Consider the following 21,937-nt stretch of genomic DNA (forward strand, 5'->3'; position numbering starts at 1 on the left):
ATAATGCTTACCCTGATTTGAACATTATACAAGGTATACACTCATTGAAATATCACGTGGTTCCCCCCATAAAGTTGTACGATTTTTATGCCGATTTAAAAATTAATTTTAGAAAACAGGAAATTAACTTTGGTACAGTACCATTAAAGAAAAAACACTTTAATTTCACCGGGTTTGTCATTCATGTCCTTTTTCTGTGCCACAGTCCAAGCTGAGGTCCTGTGTTGCATTTAGATGTCATGTTTTCTGTGTCTCCTCCAATCTGTGACTGTTCTTCTTTGTCCTTTAGATCTTGACACTTTTGAAGAGTTCTGGTCAATTGTTTTGTGATTTGAGTTTGTCTGATGTTTTCTTGTAACTAGATTGAGGGTGTGCATTATTGAGAAAGATTCCAGAGAGGTGCTGTGGTTAATATATGTCACTACTGGTGAGGTTAATTTCAGTCACCTAAGTAAGGTATTATCTTGAAAGATTCTCCAGCGTGACTTACTGTTTTTCCCTGTTGCCATTACTGTTGAGTTTATCTGTTGCAGGGTTTGCCAACCTGGGCACTATTGATGTGTTAGGCTGGCTAATTCTCTGTTGTTGGGGACTTTTTGTGAACTGCAGGATGTTTAGTCCTTACGGCTATCGCACACCTACTTGTGATGACCAAAAACTGTCTTCAGACATTGCCAAATATCCTGAGGAGAGGGTCAAACTGAGAATAGCCAATCTATAGGATAAATGGCTGGAAGTGGATAAGAGTCTTTTTTTGTGCACATGCAATTTTTGTAGTCTTTGTCACCTACAACACAACATGAAATTTACAGAAATGTGCACAGATCATAAGTGTACAATTGTGTTCACTTTTCACAAACAGCCCAGAAGTATGAGCAGCGCATTAGGAAATAGAACATTTTTGGTAGTTCCAGGAGTTCCCCATTGCCATTTTTCATTTATTCACCACTTGCAATAACCACTGTCTTACCTAGTTTTGTCCGTCTCTAAACAAAATACCGTTTGTGTATTGGTTATTGATGGATGTTGACCAGTTGATCTCCGACGAGGCTTATTTTTGAACATTTCATGACAGTATAGGAAAGTGCCTGCTTCCCTACGTCTTCCTCCAGTCTTTCTGATTTTTCTAATCTGAGTGTACTATTGATGGATGTTGACCAGTTGATCTCCGACGAGGCTTATTTTTGAACATTTCATGACATATAGGAAAGTGCCTGCTTCCCTACGTCTTCCTCCAGTCTTTCTGATTTTTCTAATCTGAGTGTTTAAGAAATTAGTCCATTGTAGGTAGAACTGAATTTCTTTCATTAATGAGTTTGAGCCTTTTGTCATATATTGAAAGGCCAGTGTGTTCTCTTTTCTGTGAACTGTCTTCATCTATCTGTCTGTCTGTCTGTCTGTCTGTCTATCTATCTATCATATATATATATATATATATATATATACACACACACACACACAATTATATATATATAATATATATACACACACACATACACATATATATACACACGGCTCTGTATTAGTTCTCTCTTCCCTCTTAATAAGTGAGCACACGATGCAGTGGGTTAAAACAGTGCGTTCTTATTATCTCTTAGGCTCTATGTGTAGGGGATGTGTGCATGGCTTTGCTGGTTCTTCACAGTATGGAGGAGTTGGCTTCAGGTCTGCAGTCTCACGTGAAAGCTCAGCCGGGGAAGGATTTGCTTCCGAGCTCATTTGGCAGCTGTTGGCAGCACTCCATTCCCTGAAGGTTGTTGGACCAGGGGCCTCAGTGCCTTTCTAGCTCCTTGGTCAAAGGCTGTCCCTAGTTCCTTGCCTTATGGTCCTTTCTAACATGGTGGCTTGTGCTATCCATGCAGGCAAGCCAAGGAAGCAATGCAAACTTTCCTAGGAAGACAGAAACCACGATCTTTTATAACCTCAACATAGGTGTGACTTTTCATCATTTTTGCTGCATTTTATTGGTGAGTGTGGTATTCGGGAAAGACAAATGCAGGAAGCAGTGGCTTCATGTTGCAACCCCTGTCCCAGTGGCATCATCGTGAAGAACTCCCCCTAAACTGTCCAGTGCCGTCCCAGAGGCAGGGAACTTTGTTTAGTATCTAGCTCTGTGTTCCTACAGATATGCAAGTGGAAAAGCAGAGACTTCACAGTGGTTTATCAAACACTTCGGATGAGTTGGAAACCTTTGAGTTTCTTGCAGATATATCACCAAAGAAGGCTTTTAGCTAGTAGATCCCTCAGAATGCTCAAAGAAGAAAAGAGGGAAGATGAGCTGAAAGAGGATGATGAAAATAATAATGAATGCAAATTGTAAACCGAAAAGGAAATGCTTTAAAAATCATTCTGGTGAGGACTCACCTGGCTTATCATCACTGCTTTGAAGGAAGCAAGACAGTGTAGTCAACTTTACTGTCATGGTTCTTTGTCATTTTACTTGGAACAAGACTTTCCTTTTCAATCTGAAACTGCGATCTTTCTTTTCTGCACCGGTTCTTGAACTCATACTCAAATGCCCTTTCTGTGCATTATTTCAGTTCTCTTCTTTAGGATGCCTGTGTTTCTGAGCCAGCTTGGGCTCTCTTACTACCACAGTTCACCTCCTAGGGCTGTTGTGAAGCTCAGGATGATGGAAATCAGGGGACTTTGTCATTGTAATGAATAATAAATGCAGACTGTCAATCTAGAAAACAGCGAAGTGACAGGCGATCAAGTTGTGTGTCCTACTTTCCCATTAGTGAAAATGAATCCCAGCCAGGGTGACTGCTCGGCTTGGGCACACGGGACAATGCTGGTGGCCAACCCTGGGACAGAGGCTACACTAAAATCTCCTTTCTGCTCATCCCCCTTTTCTTTGGTTTTAAACTGAATGCAAACGTGGTCACTATCCTTACTTTCGACACTATAGTTTTGTCTTTAAACTTTATATAAATGAAATCATACATTATTCTATCGTTCTGTTATGTGGTAAAGCATCTCTTCTGTTTGATGGGCATTTGGGTAGTTTGACACTTGAGACTAACACAAATATTGTCGGAATGAACATTCGTGATGGTGTCTTTGAGGGACATATACACACATTTCAGTACATATTTAGCAGTGGAATTGGTAGTTACTAGAATGCTCATGTCTTCAACTTTACTGAATACGAACAAAGAAGTTTCTAAAGATATTAAACTGGCTATTAGGTTAGAATCTTGCCATTAGTACACAAGAGGTTGTTTTGGGCCACATTCTTCTCAATACTTGGAATTCTCCATCTTTTTTATGCTAGCCTTTCTGGTGGTGTGCAGAGATAGATTAGATGGATGGACGGATGGATAGATGGATAGATGGATGTATGTGGTTTTATTTTATCTTTCTGTGATGACAAGAGACTGGCTACATTTTCATATGTTTACTGGCCATTTAAATATCCTCTTTCGTGAAATGTCTGCTCGTGTTTTACCCACTTTTCTACTGACCCTTTTTCTTTTAATTACATGAGTTTTTGTTTTGCTATTTATTGTATTGTAGATACAAACATTTTGCTGGTTCTATGTTATGAATATGTCCCCTATGTATTAAAATGTCTCCTCTCATTTTCTTAGTTATTTTTGATCAACAGAAGTTTTTAATTTTAAGGTACTATAATTCATTCTTGTCCTTTATGAACTTTTTGTATTGTTGAAGAAATCTCTTACCTAACCTCATTCTCCTATTTTTTTTTTTGGTACTGGGGATTGAACTCGGGTCCTTATGCTTGCAAGGCAGGCCACCGAACCGCTGAGCTAAATCTCTGGCCCTCATTCTCCTCCTCTTTGATGATTAGAAAAGTTTTGTGAGAAATCACTATCTATAAAAATGCATACCACCTTCTTCCTTTCTCCCCTGATGTGGCTGTTCTAATCCCAAGTAAGCCTACCTCATAAATCCCCATCGTGAGTCAGCCTTGCCTCCTGAACACGTCTGTGCATAGGAGCAGCCCTCCCGAAGAAATGTGAGGTCGGAGTGCAAGGAAGCAGACGCTGAACGGGTGCAGTCCGTCTGTGGGACCAGCTGTGCTCTCGCTGCTCTCATCCTCGTGCCGTTCCACTGAGAGCTGAACAGTAACGGGAACGTGTAGACTCTTCCGGACCAAAGTGTACAACATTCCACTTGAATCATCAGCTTCTTTAAGGGGACAAGTCATCATCTTTATACTTGAAAAATGAGAGAGAGCCGTGGGCTTGTCTTAGCTCGTTGTAACAGCACCCTCCAGCTCTGTTTTCCTTCCCTTTCTCTGATATATTTTTGTCCCTTCGAGCGCTAAGCATTTTTTGACTGGAGACAGCACAGTTGCACATCTATTCTATGCAGATGTTTGAGATTGCTTGGAACAGCAGCCCTGCAAACACCCTTTGCCAGACACACAGACAGCGCTCTGCCACACCAGAGGCCTTTTCACCTTTACCTTGCCCCAAGGACACCAGCAGATCCCTGGCCACACCCGGGCAGTGAGGTCTCCCCACTGCAGCTCAGGCCTTGAAAGACATGATTGGATTTGGCATCCAGGAAGCCCTGTGTCTTTAAAAGATCCTTAAGTACATCTGTTTCCAATTTTCAGGCCGTGAGGCAAGGATTTGGGTGCAAGTAGTTTATCTGGGAAGCAATCCCAGGAAGTACTGTTTGGAGGTGGTGGGGGGACAGAGTCCAGAAAGGTGCATGGAGGGGTGGGTGACTATTGTAGGCAGCAGGGCCACCCTGCCGGACCCTCCGAGGGGACGTGCAGAGCAGGCCTCAGAGTCATCTCCCCAAGCAGGGCAGCAGTCATCCAGCTCCCACCGGACGGTTGATGGTGCTGTCTACACACATCCTTTGGAGGAGGACTCTGGCCATGTCTGCTCCAGTGATTTTGATTAATTGTTTCATTCTAAGCCCTTTTTCATGTCCAACTTTCTTATTAATACAGTTGGGAGTCTGTGTTTTAAAATGCCTGTTCCTGTTATTTTAATTGTACATTCGTGGATGTTGCAAAATTCTCTAGGTGGAATACTGTAAAGACAGTGTGCACAGCTGGGCTAGAAACCTGGCCAGGAGAATGGAATGCTGCTTCTGTAACCCTACAAGGACTGAGCCCTCACTGTCCTTTGAGACCTCACTCCAGGCCTCCTGAAGGCTGCCCACCCTTCTGGGCTGCAGAGCTGCTGCTTCCAGCAAACCCTGTCGGATGGGGTATAGTTGGAGCCGTGTCTTCTGCACTCACTCTCTGCAGCCTGTAGATATTTGCCTTGTCTCTCACGACATTAAATGAAAATGAGCTGTTTACAAATGGGTCCCCAGAGCAGAGGCTGGTACACTGACACTTCCTAGGCCTGCCGTGCTGGATTCTGGATCAGCTAAATTCCTTTCAGATAAGCCCTCCAAAGGAGTAAATGTGCAGAATTTCATTGCACCAAATGAACCAGGAGAAATGAGGTTCCTGTTTTCTGGACATCCAGACTCACAACCCTTCCTTTTCCCCACATTTCAAATCCCAAATCTAAACTCTACTTGCCCCGTGTCCCCACCCCATCCCTGGCCTGTGCCCACGAGTGTTCTTGGCAGTCATAGCTCCTTCCCTTGTCCTGCAGCATCTGATGTGCGCTGGACTGTGGTGCCTGGTAGAAGGAGACACGTCCTGCAAGACCAAGCTGGACCCGCCCCTGGATGGCACCGAGTGTGGGGCAGACAAGGTAACCCCCAGCCTCCCATCGTCGGAGAAGCATCACACACCTCCGAGAGGCGCTGGGCACCTGTCCTGCTGGGTCATTGCCCAGGGCACTGTGCAGATGCACACGGAGCCTGTTTTCTTTTAAAGATACAAGAATTGTCACTTGATATTTTAGATCAGTTCCTTTTGTCACATAAATGAATTTACTTAAAAGGAAAAATTTTAATCAGTACACTTTAAATGAAAAGCCCATTTCATATGCCATTCACAAAAGGTGATCATAAATGAACCTAAGGAGAACATTTTTATCCGGTTCTAGTTAGAGGCCAAGGGAGCAAGGCGTCCTCGTGACTGGGAGAGATCCTGAGTTAACGAGGAGAGCCATTCAGGTCCAGGCACAACACGGCTTTCTCATAGTCTGTTGCTTGCCTCCGAAGAGTTAAGTGATACTCCATTCTGACTCCGTGATTGGAAAGTGCTGTATCACTCACTTGGGAGAAAACTGAGGTGCACCCATAAAGAGCTGTCCGTGGCATTTCTAAGCACCAAACCCCACACTGAAGTTCTGACCTCAGAACCTGGAAATGCTGCACCTTAACCTTAAGCAGTTTGTAGGAATTTGAGGTCCCTCCACAAGCCATGTGGATTAATCCTTTTTCTGTGATTTTAGAAAAATCCCAACGTGGGGTGGGGGCCAATTCCATGTGGAAGTTTAAGGCAAAAATCCAAAGCCCGGAGGGACATAAGTGTCAGTAAGTAAGGAATGTCAGTAGAGTTAGCAAGTGGACTTCTCCCCCGAACAGTCGACTTTTGTGTAAATCTTACTTTTAAAATTCAGATTCTGGCGCAGCGGAGGGAACCCCTGCCCTGTGGGGCAGAGCGGCTCTGCTGAGTGCCGGGCTGCCCCCGCTGTGTTTCAGTGGTGTCGCGCAGGGGAGTGCGTGAGCAAGACCCCCATCCCAGAGCACGTGGACGGAGACTGGAGCGCGTGGGGCGGCTGGAGCATGTGCAGCCGGACGTGTGGGACCGGAGCGCGCTTCCGGCAGAGGAAATGCGACAACCCCCCGTAAGTTCCCCTGACCAAGCCTTTTCCAGAGTGCCCGACTGGTCTTCTGCTGCCCTAAGTTGAGAATTACCGCCTAAGGAAACTGCGGTAGGAGCAGGGTACCGGAATGCGGGGTCTCGGGGAGTCTCAGCTTCCCTCGAGCTCTCTCTGCAAACACTTGGATGCCGTGGAGACCTGCGGTGAGCTGGCTCCTTTCTTCCCTGCTTGGACTGTGGTAGAAAGATTTCCTGAGACAGCTGGACTCTAGTCTGTCTCGCCTGCCTCGTGCTTTGCGTAGTCCAGGGTCATTCTCAGGATGCCTTCCGGAAAGAGCGGCCAACCTTCAAACTGGCTGTGGGAGGATTTGGGAGCCGCCTGCTTGCTCATGAGTCATGGAGCCTCTGAGGGGTCAGCTGTCTTGTTCAGTCAAATATTTTTCATAGGTCTTCTTAAAACTAGTTGACCGGAAATAATATTACTGCGGTGGTTTTACTCTAAAGTTTTTGGTTTTGTTTGTTTGCTTGCCTGTTGGTTTTTTACTAGGATCACACCAAGATCTCTCCTACTCAGCCTAGGGCATTTGCTCCGGGAAACTTAGGGAGAGATTTTGTGCTGGATTATAATTCCTTCACCATAGGTTTCTCCTTCCCAATTTTAAATATTTTTGGACTGGCCTGTTTTCTCTCTTGGTTATCACAAGAACTAAGCATCAAAACCAGGTCAGGCAAGTCTCCCATCCTAGTACTGCTTTATCTTGTCTCTCCCTATAAAAGTAAGAAAAGTCCATGGAGGTGCATATGCAGTCCTTGGTCTACAGTTAATAAGCAGTCCTTCTTATTGTTAGCACTAACACAAGAATGAGGATCACACCACTTGTCCTGTCCCATCCACCTCGTAGTGCAGTTTTGCAACTCAAGCGGGGGAGTGTTTGCAAGGGTCGTGGTTGTCATGGGTGTTCATGACTGTGATTGGAGCTGTGGGCCCTTATGGAGGTCTGGCCTCCTTTGGCATATTACAGATGTCATCCTCCATCAGATGACACATCACAAACATCATCGTAGGGGAAGAGCAGAGCCTCTAATTACCCCAAGGCCCAGTGTCCAAAGACTGTAGACAATTAGGTTGTGTTTTGGTGCAGATGGCATCTGTAAGAATAATTTGCTTTCAGTGCTGGAAAATTGCATTAGCACAACTTTTAAGAGTCTCGTCTTTGTCTTTTTGTCTTGGGATGACATTGGCTACTCTGCCCCCACCCCAGTTGGCAGCCTGCGGAGGAGGAGGTTTTCCAGACCTTAGGACTTCATGGTTTGGACCCTGGTAACATTCCAGCTGCTTCCTTCCCTGCACATCTGTGATTTCTCTGAGATATAAGGGCATTTTATGATGGGAGGCTCCGAAGGACCCCCTGGTTCTAACAGCTGTATTAACATTCCCACCCTGCCTTAGCCTACAATGACGTTTCATATTTTGGAATTCTCTTCCCATCCCTCCAGGTCCAACAGTTCCTGGAGAGAGGCTGATGTGAAAATCACAAGGTTGTGAGAATTTACATTCCTCTTCTTTTATCAGCGACCCTGCCACAGTAGCCATCAGTTCTTTCTCTTGTTGCTCATCTTCCGGAATGTTAGCATTGAGGAATGGGGGCACTGTTGGGACTGCCACACATAAGCACCTGAGGGCTCGCACGTCTCCACACATGGAATTATGTGGGACCCGGATGCATCTTCGTGTTCTGGCGTCTGATGTCCAGCAGTGCCCCCAACGGTGAAAGAAAGCACCAGAAAGAAAAGGTTCACTCCTTCCCAGCCTGTGCTCCTTTCTGCTGATGCTTTTTCAACATTTCACCTGCGGTAAGCCTCACGGAAGCCTAAGTCTGCTAGGAGTGTGCTTACAGTGCCAAGCAAAGACACTGCCCACCTGCAGGGGCATAGCCCCGCTGCATTCCCTTGATTTTTTTCCCTGACACTTCAAACCAGGTCCTCACTACACTGTGCTCTCTCCTCCCATCTCACTTCTACCCTCTCAGTACATACCACCTCCTTCTACTGCATTGCCCGAGTGCAGAGTCAGTCTGCCCTGTCTCCTTTCCTCTTCCTCCATGACTGATCAAGATAGAAATGGTAAATTCAGGGGCCACTCACCATGTACCAGGTTGTCTTAGGCATGTTCCCTGCAAACTCTGTTGGAGAGGTATCTTTTTATCCCTACTGTACAGATAAAATGAAACTGAATGGTAGACAGGTAGGTAACACAGTAAGGCAGTGGTGGGCTGGCTTTGGAGCTCAGTTCTGAAACCCAGAAGTCCAATGTTGAGATGTCACCAAGGCTCCTTCTTGAAATGTGGAAGGAGAATCCATCTATGCCTCTCTCCTGGCTTCTGATTCTCAGGCATCTTTGGGGCTTCCCTGCAGTCTCTACCTCCATTTTCCTGTGATCTCTTCTCCGTGTCTTCCCACTTTTCTTGTAGAAGGAACTTATCACTGCACTTAGGGCCCACCTGGTCCAATGTGATCTCATCTCAAGATCTTTAATGAGGTCTCCTAAGACTTTTCCAAATAAAGTCACACCCTCAGGTTGCGGGCGGACTTGTCATTGGCAGGGGACAGAAAAAAGCCACCATTCAACCCACTGCCTCCTCACAACTTCCTGGCTCTTCCACAGGCACCCTGGTCCAACTCAAGACTGTCGCTCGAATTCTTTTTTCTACCTTGCCTGTGCCCCTCTTTAGACCTCAGCATAAATAATTTTTCCTTGGAGAGCCCTCATTCCCTGGGCACCTTGCTCAAAGTGGGGAGCCTCCTTTATTGTCCAGCACCGCTTCCTGATGTTGCAGGCACTGAAACAGTTGGTCACTCCTGTCACGTCTTAGCTCATTTGTTTCACTTTGTCCTTTCCACTGGCCTTTGTGTTCTGTGAAGACCCAGGATGGGCCACACCAGTTTGGCTCTAGCCTACCTGCTATGCCTGCAGCACAGTGGCCACTCTAGAAAATGTGTGACCACCCGACTTTCTGACCATGTGTTTGCCCCAAAAAGCAATCTTTCTGCTCTTCCGGGGCCCTAAAACATCCCTAATGTCTCTTTGTCCCCCACTCTAAGAAAAAGATTATCATAAATAATTAGGTCAAATAGGTAGATGGCCGGGTGGTGGGAGAAAGACTCAGGCCCCTTCCCTTGAAGCCTGGATGCTTGGAACAGCCAAGCATCATGCTCCAGGTCCTCCATGGCGAGGCCCACTGGCCACCCAAGCCTATCCTTCCCTGGTGATGCTGTGACTCATAGCGAGAAGGGCTCAGCATTGTCTCAGGATTAAGCTTCCATGACAGTATTGTTCCATTTCCCGTTTGGTACAGAAATAGCTTACTGCTTTTCCCTGGGGAGTCTTCCACTAGGCTGTCTTCTCCATGCATGCAGACCAGGTGAATGGCCAGTAACAGCCCTGGGCAGGTGAATTCGCAGCAGTTACTGGCACCTCCTAAAGAGGTGTGGGATGTGGACAGCACTGTATGCGGTCCAGGCTTGTGGTGTCCAGCCTGCGTTGCACAATGGCCTGATGCAGTGATTGTTACAAAGCACAGCTTATTGTAGCCTACGAGCCAAGTTCTGACCAAAACAACGTCCTCTCTGTCTCACTCCTCAAACCGTCAGGCTCACTGCCTCAGGATTTCAAAGGGACGTCCAGAGTCTCGGGCTTGGAACGCTCCCATGACCCTCTCCCTCCCCTCTTCGCACATATGCCTGGCTTCTTTCCCCGCCTTCTGCAGCTGGTTTATTCACTGTCCAAAAATGCCGGCAAGAGAGTCTCCTCCCACCCCATCATTTTTTTTCCCCTGGTCTTGGTCTTTATAGCTATTGAAGTTTTTGTTTTTTGCCAGGTGACATGAGGGCCCTGGGGACCATCTCTGTTTCTAAACCAACTTCCTAGGCTTGTCCTTTCCTGACATTTGTGTTGTTGGTGGTGGGAGTTATATCCAAAACTACAAGGTGGAGGGCCGGGGATTTAGCTCAGCGGTTCGGTGGCCTGCCTTGCAAGCTCAAGGACCCGAGTTCAATCCCCTGTACCAAAACAAAACAAAACAAAACAAAAAACTGCAAGGTAGAAAACTGGTCTCTAATTCCATTTCCGGTACCCATGGAAGGCTTGTTGTAGGCGTGGTGGGGAGAAAGGCTCAGGTGCGCTTGTGTAAAGAGCCAGCTCTTTACAGCAGGGGCAGAATGAGGAGAACAAAGACAGAACTGAGCTGAATCAGGACCCATCTGCAGTGTAGGACCCCCACGAGACCACAGAGGCAGAGGAATCAGGCAGTCACTCAAAATTACGCAGGTACAGGGATGGAGGGGTAAAGTCTATGGCTGCAACTGGTTTCTGCCTCCACAGTGAGACCCCATGAGTGTTTTCACTGTGCCAGCGACCTCGCACTCATATGGGTGATTCTCAAAACTCCAGGTTTCCTGGGTTTAAGTGTCAATTTCTCGGGGTGCTTGAATACCTTTTCCAAGGAGGTTTGAATACAAGGATGTCAGCTACCCTGAAGGTGGGCCCTGCACCATCTCCTGGACCCTTGGGATTTGCCCTGCTGACTCACAGGAACTCACAGAGGGCCGCCCATCTGTACAGCTGCTGCTGTGGCTTTCTCCTCTCGTCTATCTTCACGTACTAGGACAAAGCAGAAAACAAATGAGGTGCCACCAGCTGGCTTCTTTTGCCTCCAGCCTCCCCTGGTTCTCTGTGTCCGTCCCCTCTGAACAGAGGACAGGGGCGGTCTAGTGCTGTGTAATCCCTTTCATCTCAGCATCTCAGTTACTGCCAGGCTCTGTGCTTAAACCCATCTGGTGGTCTAGTCCAGGCACTGGGCGAACCACCCCAGCGGGAAACCTGGTACTCACCCTGCAGGTGCCTTGGGCAGATCTGCAGTGGAACTCACCTTTCCCTGCACTCTTCTGGTTTCTTATCAAGGCCTCTATTCTTTTGTTCATTTTAAAACATACTTATCAAAATCAAACCTGCAGAAAGTACTATGCCCTGCAGTGTTACTGTCCATCACCCTCAAGCAAGTGCACGGGGCATGCAGACAGTTGCAGGTCAGTGCAGTGGTGGGGACTCACTGGCTCATGTATGTGACCTTATGCTACCCCCTGCTCCATCTTTGCAGAGTGGCTGCCCCTTCTGCATTACCATGAGCTGTACCAGGCTGCCGGTTCCACATCTCCACCAGCTCATGCTACCATCAGTCTTTTATAGTACAGCCGTTCCAGTGGGTTGGTTGCAGTATCTTGTGGTGGTGTTAATTTGCATTTCCCTCATCAGCAATGGGGCTGAACATCTGTATGTGTCTCAGTGTCATTTGGATAGTCTTTAATTGTGAAAGGCCTGTTCTGGCTATTTTCTTTCACATCTAAGCTTCTACTCCATCAATGTTTAGAAAGGTCTCAAAGAGAAAGACTAGACATTGGGAATTGATAATAGAGAAGCAGCTTTAAAAACCCGTCCTGCCCCAACTGACCATCTCTCCCAGGCTATCCTCTCTGGCCTCATGATGGCCAGTGGGCAGTGCTTTCACTGAGTAAGAAGCAAGAGCTCTTGAGTGTTACATTTTACTGCCATCTCTTACTTGCCTGTTGGAGTGCTGCTTCCATCATCTGTAAGATGTAGTCAGAACCCCTTCTGAGTCTTCATGCAGACTTAATGAGGTTGCATCTGATCCCTGGAATGTCTGCTCAGTTTGTTTGCTAGTGCTGCCATAGCAAAGTGCCCCAGACTGGTAGCTTAAACAACAGCGATTTATTTTTTCACAGTTGAGGAGGCTAGGTGTCCACGATCCAGGCACTGGTGTGGTTGGCTCCATCTGAGGTACAATACAAATCTGTCCACACCTCTGTCCATTTTTGGTGTTCTTGGCATGGAGAAGCATCATCAGCATCTCTGCTTTCATCTTCTTGTGGTGTGCCCCCTGTGTGTGTCTCCAGACCCCTTATCATAAGGACACTAGTCAGATTAGGGGCTCACCCAACCCCATTGTGACTTCATCTTAACCAATTACGAAATCTTCAGTGATCCTATAAAGTTCCATTCAGAGGAGGGTTAGGATTTCATTATATAAATTTGGGAGAAGGGGTCACAACTCAGTTTGTAACTGCTTGCCATATGACATTTGGTTTGTCACTAATCCCTTCTTGATCCCCAGTCACGGGAACTTTCCTGTTGCCATGGAGATGTCTCTCTTACTGGTCCATGTGTCTCTTTAGGGCCAGACCTTCTCTCCTTCCACACTGGCACAGGAATCCTTGGAACCGCTTGACAGGGTCACCAGTGTATATTCTCTCCCTAGGCTTCTTCCGTGCCCAGGGGAAGGAATTGTTCATATGAATTGGACAGAGGGAGATAAAAGGGACCCTTCGTTCTACTTGGGGAATCTTCTCCAATACATCTAGGTAGATCAGGAGCTGGCAAACTGGTTTATAGACCAACCCTGGCTTGCCACCTGGTTTTATGAATAAAGTTTTATTGGAACACAGCCATGCTCATTCTTTTATAAGTTGTCTCTGAGTGCCTTTTTACTACAGTGGCAGCGTTGAGTGGTTCTGTTGTATGACTCTATGACCCACAAAACTAGCAATAATTCCTCCCTTCATCCTTTACCTAAAAAACTTCATTGACTTGTGTAGACACAAAAGCCTGCAGACTACTGCCCCCAAAGATGTGATCACAGGGTGGCCTTGCCATTCACGCATGAGAAATGGCAAAGGGAAAAAAAGACCCTCAAGAATTGGTGGCTGTCTCCAGAATATCATGGTGCCAACTGGTATGAACAGTTTATAAAAATTTATGGAGCAGTTGCGAGTTGAGCCCCCCCTTTTTCCTATGCTGAGTTTCAATAAAAAGCACAGAGTGAAAACACAAGGAATCTTAGTCCATCATGATGTTCTTGGCACCATGGAGATGAATGGAACCACTGAGGTTGCCCAGAGCCTTATGGAGGAGCTGGAAAGAGCCACCCTTTGGCCAGCCAGTTCTGCCTGTGAGTCCCTCATAGGTGTGGACTTAGTCACGGAAGGCAGTCTGGTCTCTAGAGCTGCTTAAAATCCTAGTCTAGGCAGAGATCCTAGGATTTCTTGCTGTAGCATTGGTCTCACACCTGCCCTGGTAGAACCGGGTCCCTCACAGTCAGGACTCAGGTGGGCTCTATTCAAAGCCCATTATCAGGTGAATTAGTCATTCAGATTTATTTCATTATAAAGTAAATGAGAACATTTATTTACTCATCCTAAGACTTGTCAGCCTCCAGAGTATACCCGCAGGCCAATTAAAGGTCTTCCTTTCAGGGAAGTAAAAAAATACTTTTTTTAAAAAATCAAAAATTCCCTTGGGGTTTTCAGAGTTACAGATAGTCAAGTTTTAGGTTAAAAAAAAAACAATGTGTACATTTTGCTGTACTGATGGCGAGCTGTGTTGTTTCCAGATGACCTTGATTGACAGTACTAGGATGCATTTTTCTGCAGATTCATGATTAATGTCAACACGCCTTCATTGTCGGGCTAGGATTGCACAGAGGGGGTTGCTTTGAAAGCCTTGCCCACTGCCTCTTGGCAAGAAGGACAACAGAGTGCCCTTGCTGTTTTCGAGAACCACCTGGTTAATGCAGATCTTCTTCCTTCTAGCCCTGGGCCTGGAGGCACACACTGCTTGGGTGCCAGTGTGGAGCATGCAGTCTGTGAGAACCTTCCCTGCCCCAAGGGTCTGCCCAGCTTCCGGGACCAGCAGTGCCAGGCGCATGAACGACTAAGTGGCAAGAAGGGCCTGTTGACAGCAGTGGTGGTTGATGGTAAGGTCGGATGCCTCGTCTTTTCATAGTGGCTTCCTTCTCTTCTCCCCCAAGAACCATAAAAACCACTTTGGGAAGCTCACAGGCTGCCCCCACCCAAAGAAAAACCCGCCCAGTGAGATGTTCCACTCCCCTACCCAAATCAGCCACGGCCCCACTTCTGGAAGGGCAGGGTTGAACTTGACCCAACTTTCAAAGATCTCCCAAAGACAGCTGTCTCAGGCAGGTAGCAAGCCAGATTCATCCTGCACCCGCAACTGCAGCAAGGCGGTGCTGCATCCTGCCACCTGCCACTGTGTGCAGAGGGCCCAGGACAAACTGAGGAGACCAGGATTCTAGAGGGGCAGGGCGATGTGTTCGTGTGTGTGTGCTCCCTTGCTCTGCAGCAAAGATGTCTTCCTGGTTTGCTTTTCCTGGCTCATTTTGGATAGGTTTTACTCTTTGGGGAAATTTGGAGAACAGTGCATACTATCTGCGAAAGATAGTATACACAATTGGCGCAGTTCGTATTCTCTTTGAAAGAACTTTCTCCCGAGTGACTGCACGCCATTGGGTTGCTGCAGCATTTCCAGTAACTGAAAAAACTCCAGGTAATGAATCATATCTCTGTAGGATTTGTAATGTTTTTTCATTGTAGGTGAGCGTTTTCTGCCTGAAACTCTGTTCCGCTTCAGGAAACACGACTTTGTGTTGCGATGCTGACAGTATGGTCCCATTTATTGAGCATACTGTGTTCCGGGCATAAGTTAGCTGTACATACGTGATCTCATTGGATATGCAGGGCAAGTTGTGCAGAAGATGAGAGGTGACAGGTTATGTGACATGTGTAAGCTCCTACAGGTGACATGCGTGGGAGGGAACCAACCCCAATTCTGGAGTAGTAAAGTTAACTCCAAAAATCACCAGCTGTCACCTTGCTGGTCACAGCATGACGTCACAGGGACAGAGTGAGGGAGCTTTAAGTAGAATGAAAACAAGAGGGCCAGATTTTCAAACAACCTCCAGCGTGTTTAGCCAAAAGATTCATGTCCTAGGGCTGGAACTTCAGTTTCTTCACCATGATGGGAAGAACCTTTTAAATTTCCTTTCTATTACGTGTGATGACAAGTTCAAATGTGCGTAGCTATTTAAAGGTGGGCCCAGGCACAGTGGCGTTAGCAGCTTCAGATCTGCAGCTTTTAGCTGGACAACCTGACCCATTCCCTTTAAGATGACTCGTACTGTTGCACATGATGCTCTCAAATCCAAATTATAGCCGGTAATGCCAGCCCACTCTCCTGGGGAGTGATTTTCAAGGACTGAAGAGCTGCACTGGACGTGATCCTTTCTCAAAAAGAGTTACCACCTTTGGGGCTGGATAACTGCGTTGCACTTCTCTGACCGAATCCGAGAGCTCAGTCCTTGGACCCTGACTTTCCCTGAAGACAAGGAGAGGGAAGACCCGTGCTCCCCAAAAGGAACCTGAGCAGTCGGGGGCACATGGCTGTGCCTCGTCCCGGCCTCTCTCTGCCTGAACACTGTTCCGGTGCAGGAGCAGACAAGGAGCTTCCAGGCATCTCAGCCTCTCAGTCTCCTAATCCGGAGTGAGGTAGAACCAGAGAAAGTCGCCAAACCTTCTGCTTTCCCCAGAAGGACAGATAAAGATGCTTTTAAGCCTCTTTTGTCCTTTGCTCCTTTACTGAATTCAACTCTAAGATAGACTCACCCTTTTTTCATTTCCACTCAGCTCTGTGCACAAATTTGTCGTTATTCTTTCCTTGGTTGGTTAAGTTCTGCCTTGTTTATTCGACGCAGAAAAATCCCACTTCAATATCTGTTTTTCCACAGATTTCTCCAAGTCCAGCTTAAACCTCTGTTTTCCTTCTAACCACTTTTGGATGGGTGAGCTCTTCAGTCCCCTTATCATAGTGGCTGAGACCTATGTCTGCACAGACACCCATTCCGGAAGCTCCTTGGGCTCTCACTGGGTTTAGAATGCATTTTTTTCACCCACTTGTATTTTGTTTCTTTCTGCCTAAGTAATAAATAATTATGCTAGTGTGCCACTGCCTTTGATCTGAAAAGTACATCCCTTCTTGATAAGGACAGCTAACAGGCCGTAAGTGTTTTGCCTTTGAAGGAGAGACTCTGAGTTCAGGACTCTAGAAACGTAGCTACACATGTCCTCCTCCTCTGGGGTGGAATTGTCATGACTTCTTGCATATTTGGTTTCAGTTCTCTCTCATTTATAAACAAAAGCCAGCATTTTTCAGAAGGAGCACTTCACAAGGGTAAAAGCAAAATAATAAATGGCCAATTCAGGAGGAGGATCTAAGTGTTCCTCTCAAACCCCGCTTTCTAAAAGGCACAATTCTAGCTCAGCCGTGATAGGAACGATTCCTGTGGTCGGGCTCCGGGCTCTTCTGAAGCCCATTATGACTACCCTATTCATAGCTCTGCTATCGCTGCAGAATTCTTTGGCGAGTGACGCACAGTTCAAGAAAGGCAAAGCAATATTTTTTCTTTTCTCTCTCTCCTTTTTTTTTTAAACGAATTATTGCAGAGGTAGATTTTCCAAGGGAGGACTCAGGACCACAAATCCATACCCACCTCCAAAAGAAGACAAAGACTTTCCTTAGAAAAGATTTCTGGGTGGAAAAGCCCTTAGACAGAAACCAATTGAGCTGGCTGGTTTCCAAACCCACCCTGTTCCTGCCTTACCCCGTGGAATCTCATCGAAATGGAAAGCTTCAAGAGTTCAGCCCTCTGCCCAGGGCAGCAGCAGGCCATGCGCCCACTGAAGAGTTGGAGGGCTTGGCCAGAGCTGTGTCTGAATGTGGTGCTGCTTTCCCAGCTCTTTCTCCCTGGCAGGTCTGAGCCTCTAAAGGGATAGGGCGATGTGATAGTTAAGACTTTCTGACCTTACCTTAGCCAAGCTATCCATAAACAGTATCTCAGGGGACCCAGCAGCCAAACTGAGGGTCCAGGTTCTGAAGATGTCAGAACCTTCCTAGGACTTACACACAGGAGTCAGATCTTCTTGACTGTGGTCTGCCTTTCTCATAACTTATCTACATGTAGGCTAAAGGGATCCCATAGCACATCTTATGTAAATTTATATCCCTTATCCAAAGTTGGGGGGCTGAGTATGGTTCAGAACTCAAAGCATTTTAGTGCGAGAAAAGTAAAAACAACAAGCTGTAAAGAGCCTCTGTTTCTGTGATGCTCACACCAAAGAGCTCAGACAACCTTTATGTCTCCCAGGCTGGTCTTTCCAGCTTTTCTCAGAATAGCCTCTATTATTCTACTACTCTTTCTTTTTGCTCATTAAAGTATATACTCAGATCGCTTCTCGGCCTTTTGGCTAAGATCAAGTGTAAAGTATATACTCAGAAACCAGAAATACCCACAAACCTAGTGGTTTCTTTTCAGCCATTTTTGCCCCTCGGTGTTGTTGGGCCCCAAGAGTTCTCCATTCAAAGAATGTAAACAGTGATGGTCAAAGGAGAACCAGGATGGAGTGAAGAGGTCAGCGTGCGGCCCGTGCCCATCCCATGGGTCCCGTGTATGTGATGGGATGATGATAGCATATACCTGAAATGCACAGTCATTTGGCACTTAGCTTGCTGCCTGGCCTACAGTAGCTGATGAATGTCATCATGCTATATCGTCATCACTGTTCCTATTGAATTAATTACCTCAAAGCCCAGTTACTCCCAGTATTGAGTCAGCACTTCAATCTAAGGGTAATGAAAATCTCCAGTTTGGAATCACTTTGGCCACAGGGCACTTCTTTATAGTGGACATTAGCAGCAGCACAGTACATGCAGTAGACGCACCAGTCCAGTCAGACTGGAGGGTTGTGAGCTGCTTCTCTCCCAGCAGCTCCCACAGTGCTTACAGGAAATCACTCAGGGCTCCAAAGAACACATCAATAATCATGTCAAACAAGCTCCTGGAAGCTGATCTCAGGTTCTTTCTCCATCTGCCATAGTTGTCTTTCCTCTGGCTTCTTCCTTGGGCCCTTCTAGATGTAGGGACAGGCATCCGCAGTGTGCCACACAGGAAATGAGTCATTCCTTGCAGGTTGCGCCCTGCCCTCCATGAGCTCACATCAGCCTCCCGCCACGGAACTTGTCACATTTGTACGTCTGGGGTTTGGTCTGTACTGGTCCATGACACCTCAGGGGCCTCAGGAAGCACACACTACTCATCATTCTTACCCCAGTAGTGCCCACAGGCTGCTTTGTGTGAGGGAGGGGCTCAAGCCATGCTTGTTGCATGAACAAGTGTCCAGGGGCACTTACCTTGCTTACCTATGAAACTGAAGATAATCTAGTCTACTCTTCAGAGCCAAATCCACCTCCCAACTAGCTGGAAGAGCCAAGCTGAGCATATTGCTCTGTTAAAGATTCCAGCTGGTAGGCCAAGACCATGTCAGCTACGGAAGCCTTTCTCTACCCTGCCCTTTGCTCACCCGGGCCCATCAGAAGGACCCACTGGGGAAGGCTGGTGGTGAAGATGAGGGCCCAGAAAGAGAGTTCTCCCACTTCCTGGAGGTTTCCTTTGCAGAGTAACCCCATTAATGGTGTTAGGGTTAGGATTCAGATGGAAAGGGGGGTGTTCCTCCATTTATTTTTTCAGAAACCCTTACTGTGAATTTAGGTTTCAGACCCCTGACCCCTAAGAGGGTCCCACCTCATCAGGGCATAGGACTGGAATTATGTCAAAGTTGGGATCTCTTAATTTGGGACTGTTGACATGTATACAGTGAGACATCTTAGGGATGGAACCCAAGTCTAAATTCATTTTTGTTACCTCCACACCTTATATCCTGCAGGCAATTTGCACAGTATTTGTAGTGTGCCTGTGACTCATCACATGAGGTCAGTTGTGGAATTTTCTACTTGTGATGTCATCTCAGATCTCAAGAAGTTTCAAAAGTTGGAGCATCTTGAATTTTAGATTAGGGATGCTTGTAATTAAAAGTCATCCTTTTTGGATTCCATTAGCAGTGGGATCTGCCTTACAAGAAATTCCCTTGTATATAGGATTTTATCAGTTATAGAACAACAAGCTATTGTTATTTGCAAATTCATTAGCTGAAGGCTTTCTTGGAGATTTAGGCAGAGTGTGCGCAGAGAACCCATTGTCAGACATGGTAGGAGAAGAGAGGTCTGTCATGATGGTAGCTGCCCGTGTGTGACGGCCTTCTATAAAGCCAGGTACAAAGAAGGATTTCCAGGCAAAGGGAACAGCTTAGGCCAGTAGTGGCAAACCTATGACATGTATGCTACAGGGGGTACACAGAACCCTCTCTGTTGGCACAAGAACCAAGTTCCCCCAGCAGCTGAGCATTGGATAAGTTTTTTTTTTTTTTTTTTTTTTTTAAAAAACAACTCCAAAGCTCAGGAGGGTGAGTTTGCTGACACAAGCATAATTAGCTGGGAAGGTTCTGTCTGCCTAGGAGTCAGGAGGCAGCCAGCTGTGAGTCTAAAGTTCCTGTGCAAAAGTGATTTTCTCCTCTCTGGCCAGTCTCCTCCTATGTAGAATGGTAAAAACCCTGCTAAAGTTGACATAATCACAGTGTTGGAACTTTGCAATGAATAAGTGGGTTTGGGTTACAGTTTGAGCACTCGGTCTCTAAAAGGTTTGCCATCACTGACCTAGACAAAGGCACGTAAGCTTGGTGTGTTCTAGAAACTCACATGGTTCCAGGAGCAGCAGGACCTGGGGCTTTCATCTGTCCAGTGACATGGCTCTAGGAGTTGTCCTAGCAGTCCCCACGTCCCCTTCAGGACCTCACTCCTGCTTGGAATCTTCCAGCACCTCCATGCCTGATGTCACAGCTCTGCAGCTGCTGCCCAGCAGCCTGGGGAACACTGAGGCTTTTAGCAAAAGCCACTGTCATGGAGCCTCCATGGAACCTGCTCCCCACTTCTGGTCATTCGTGTTCACCATCCCCTCCTCACCTCCACTATGGCGGCAGCTTCTGGGCTCAGACCAGACACACACCCCTGTCCAGGGTCAGCTCACAGATGTACCTTTCTTCAGTCTGGCGCATTTAAAGCCTGCAGGAAAAGCACTGCTGTCATCTTTGCAAAGCATGAGCAAAGGAGAAGGAAACCACAGGGCTCTGACCCCCACTTTTCACGTGCCCGAGTCTGAGGGTCTTTTCCAAGGTGTTTTAAGAATCCAAAGGAGCTGTGTGTGTGTATATCTGAGGACATGTTCCAAGCTGCTCTGACCTTTACCTGTGCCAGTTTCTCCTCTCTGTGTTTGCCTGTGACTCGTGTGCCTGTCCCCTGCAAGGCCCACAGGCCCCTTCCCATCTCAACATCTGCCAACCTTTCCCTCCTCAGATAAGCCTTGTGAGCTGTACTGCTCACCCCTCGGGAAGGAGTCACCCCTGCTGGTGGCCGATAGGGTCCTGGATGGCACACCCTGCGGACCCTATGAGACAGACCTCTGTGTGCATGGCAGGTGCGAGGTAAGTGCTTTTCCTTATGTCCTCGATGGGCTTGGAAGGAGACTCCCTCTCCCCAAAGGGGCTGAGGGTGGAGGTGAGGTCTCAGGAGGCCAGGGCCATGGATTTTCGGGGAGGTACCTGGTGATGCTGCCTCCTTCAGCCAGCAGTGCCTGGCATGCTGCTCTGCTCTTGGCACAAATACTGCAACCTCAGTGCCACGGGAGCCTTCCTTCCTTGGCTGTAGATGCCTCCTCTCTTCTTGTTGCAGCCACATTCCCTGCTGTGTCCTCAGCATGTGGGCCCACCAAGGCCTGTTGGAGATGGCAGCTCAGGATTGCCAGGCATTCCGCGTAGGAAGGAACATTGGGTGTTCTTAGGGTTTTCCTAGTTTGACCTCTCTTGACCAACCCCTGTGTTAATCTAATGAAAGAGTCTGCCACCTGAGAGCCACTGGGGGGCCTTCCAATTTTATTAGGAAAGGAAAAAAAAGTGAATTTCAGGAGCTATGTGGCTCCATTTGCTTAAGTCTCTACACCTTCCAAAGCTAACACCCATCTTTAATCCTTTCTGGAAACTTAAAAACATTTGAAACAATAGGAGTCTCTGGGGTCATGGGGAAGAGATACTTCACTCTCATTTGATAATGAGTGTGTAGAGGCTGGCTGCTGAGCCTCAGGTCCCCTTCAGGCAGCAGACTTGGTACATTCTCTTTGCTTCTCCAGTGCCTAGCACAGTGTGTAGGCATCAGTATTTTGGCGAGTGACAGGAGAGAAGTAGGAAGACATAGCCACGAGGGTGAAGTCTAGAACGGTCTCTGCAGCACTTTCCCTGCAAAGTCCAAGCTAGTCCCAAACTGATTTTTCAGGGCAAAGCTTGACAAAACCCAGGCTCCTTTGGCACTGCCTTGTTTCATTATCAAATATGGATAAGTGTGGGTGATGAATGCTT

At 47.0% G+C, this 21,937-nt stretch overlaps 1 protein-coding gene across 1 annotated transcript in view; it reads left to right on the forward strand.

Annotated features, from left to right (window-relative positions):
- Adamts17 (ADAM metallopeptidase with thrombospondin type 1 motif 17) overlaps positions 1 to 21,937 on the forward strand; it is a 281,117-nt gene that overhangs the window by 158,888 nt on the left and 100,292 nt on the right. Inside the window, exons 11-14 of the mRNA XM_010611091.3 lie at positions 5,595 to 5,696; positions 6,595 to 6,740; positions 14,378 to 14,541; positions 20,883 to 21,010. Coding sequence (XP_010609393.1) covers positions 5,595 to 5,696; positions 6,595 to 6,740; positions 14,378 to 14,541; positions 20,883 to 21,010 — 540 coding nt within the window. The remainder of the gene's footprint in view (positions 1 to 5,594; positions 5,697 to 6,594; positions 6,741 to 14,377; positions 14,542 to 20,882; positions 21,011 to 21,937) is intronic.

The sequence above is a fragment of the Fukomys damarensis genome, unplaced genomic scaffold, assembly GCF_012274545.1.
Source record: "Fukomys damarensis isolate Sample0158 unplaced genomic scaffold, DMR_v1.0_HiC HiC_scaffold_7, whole genome shotgun sequence".
NCBI classification, from domain to species: Eukaryota; Metazoa; Chordata; class Mammalia; order Rodentia; family Bathyergidae; genus Fukomys; species Fukomys damarensis.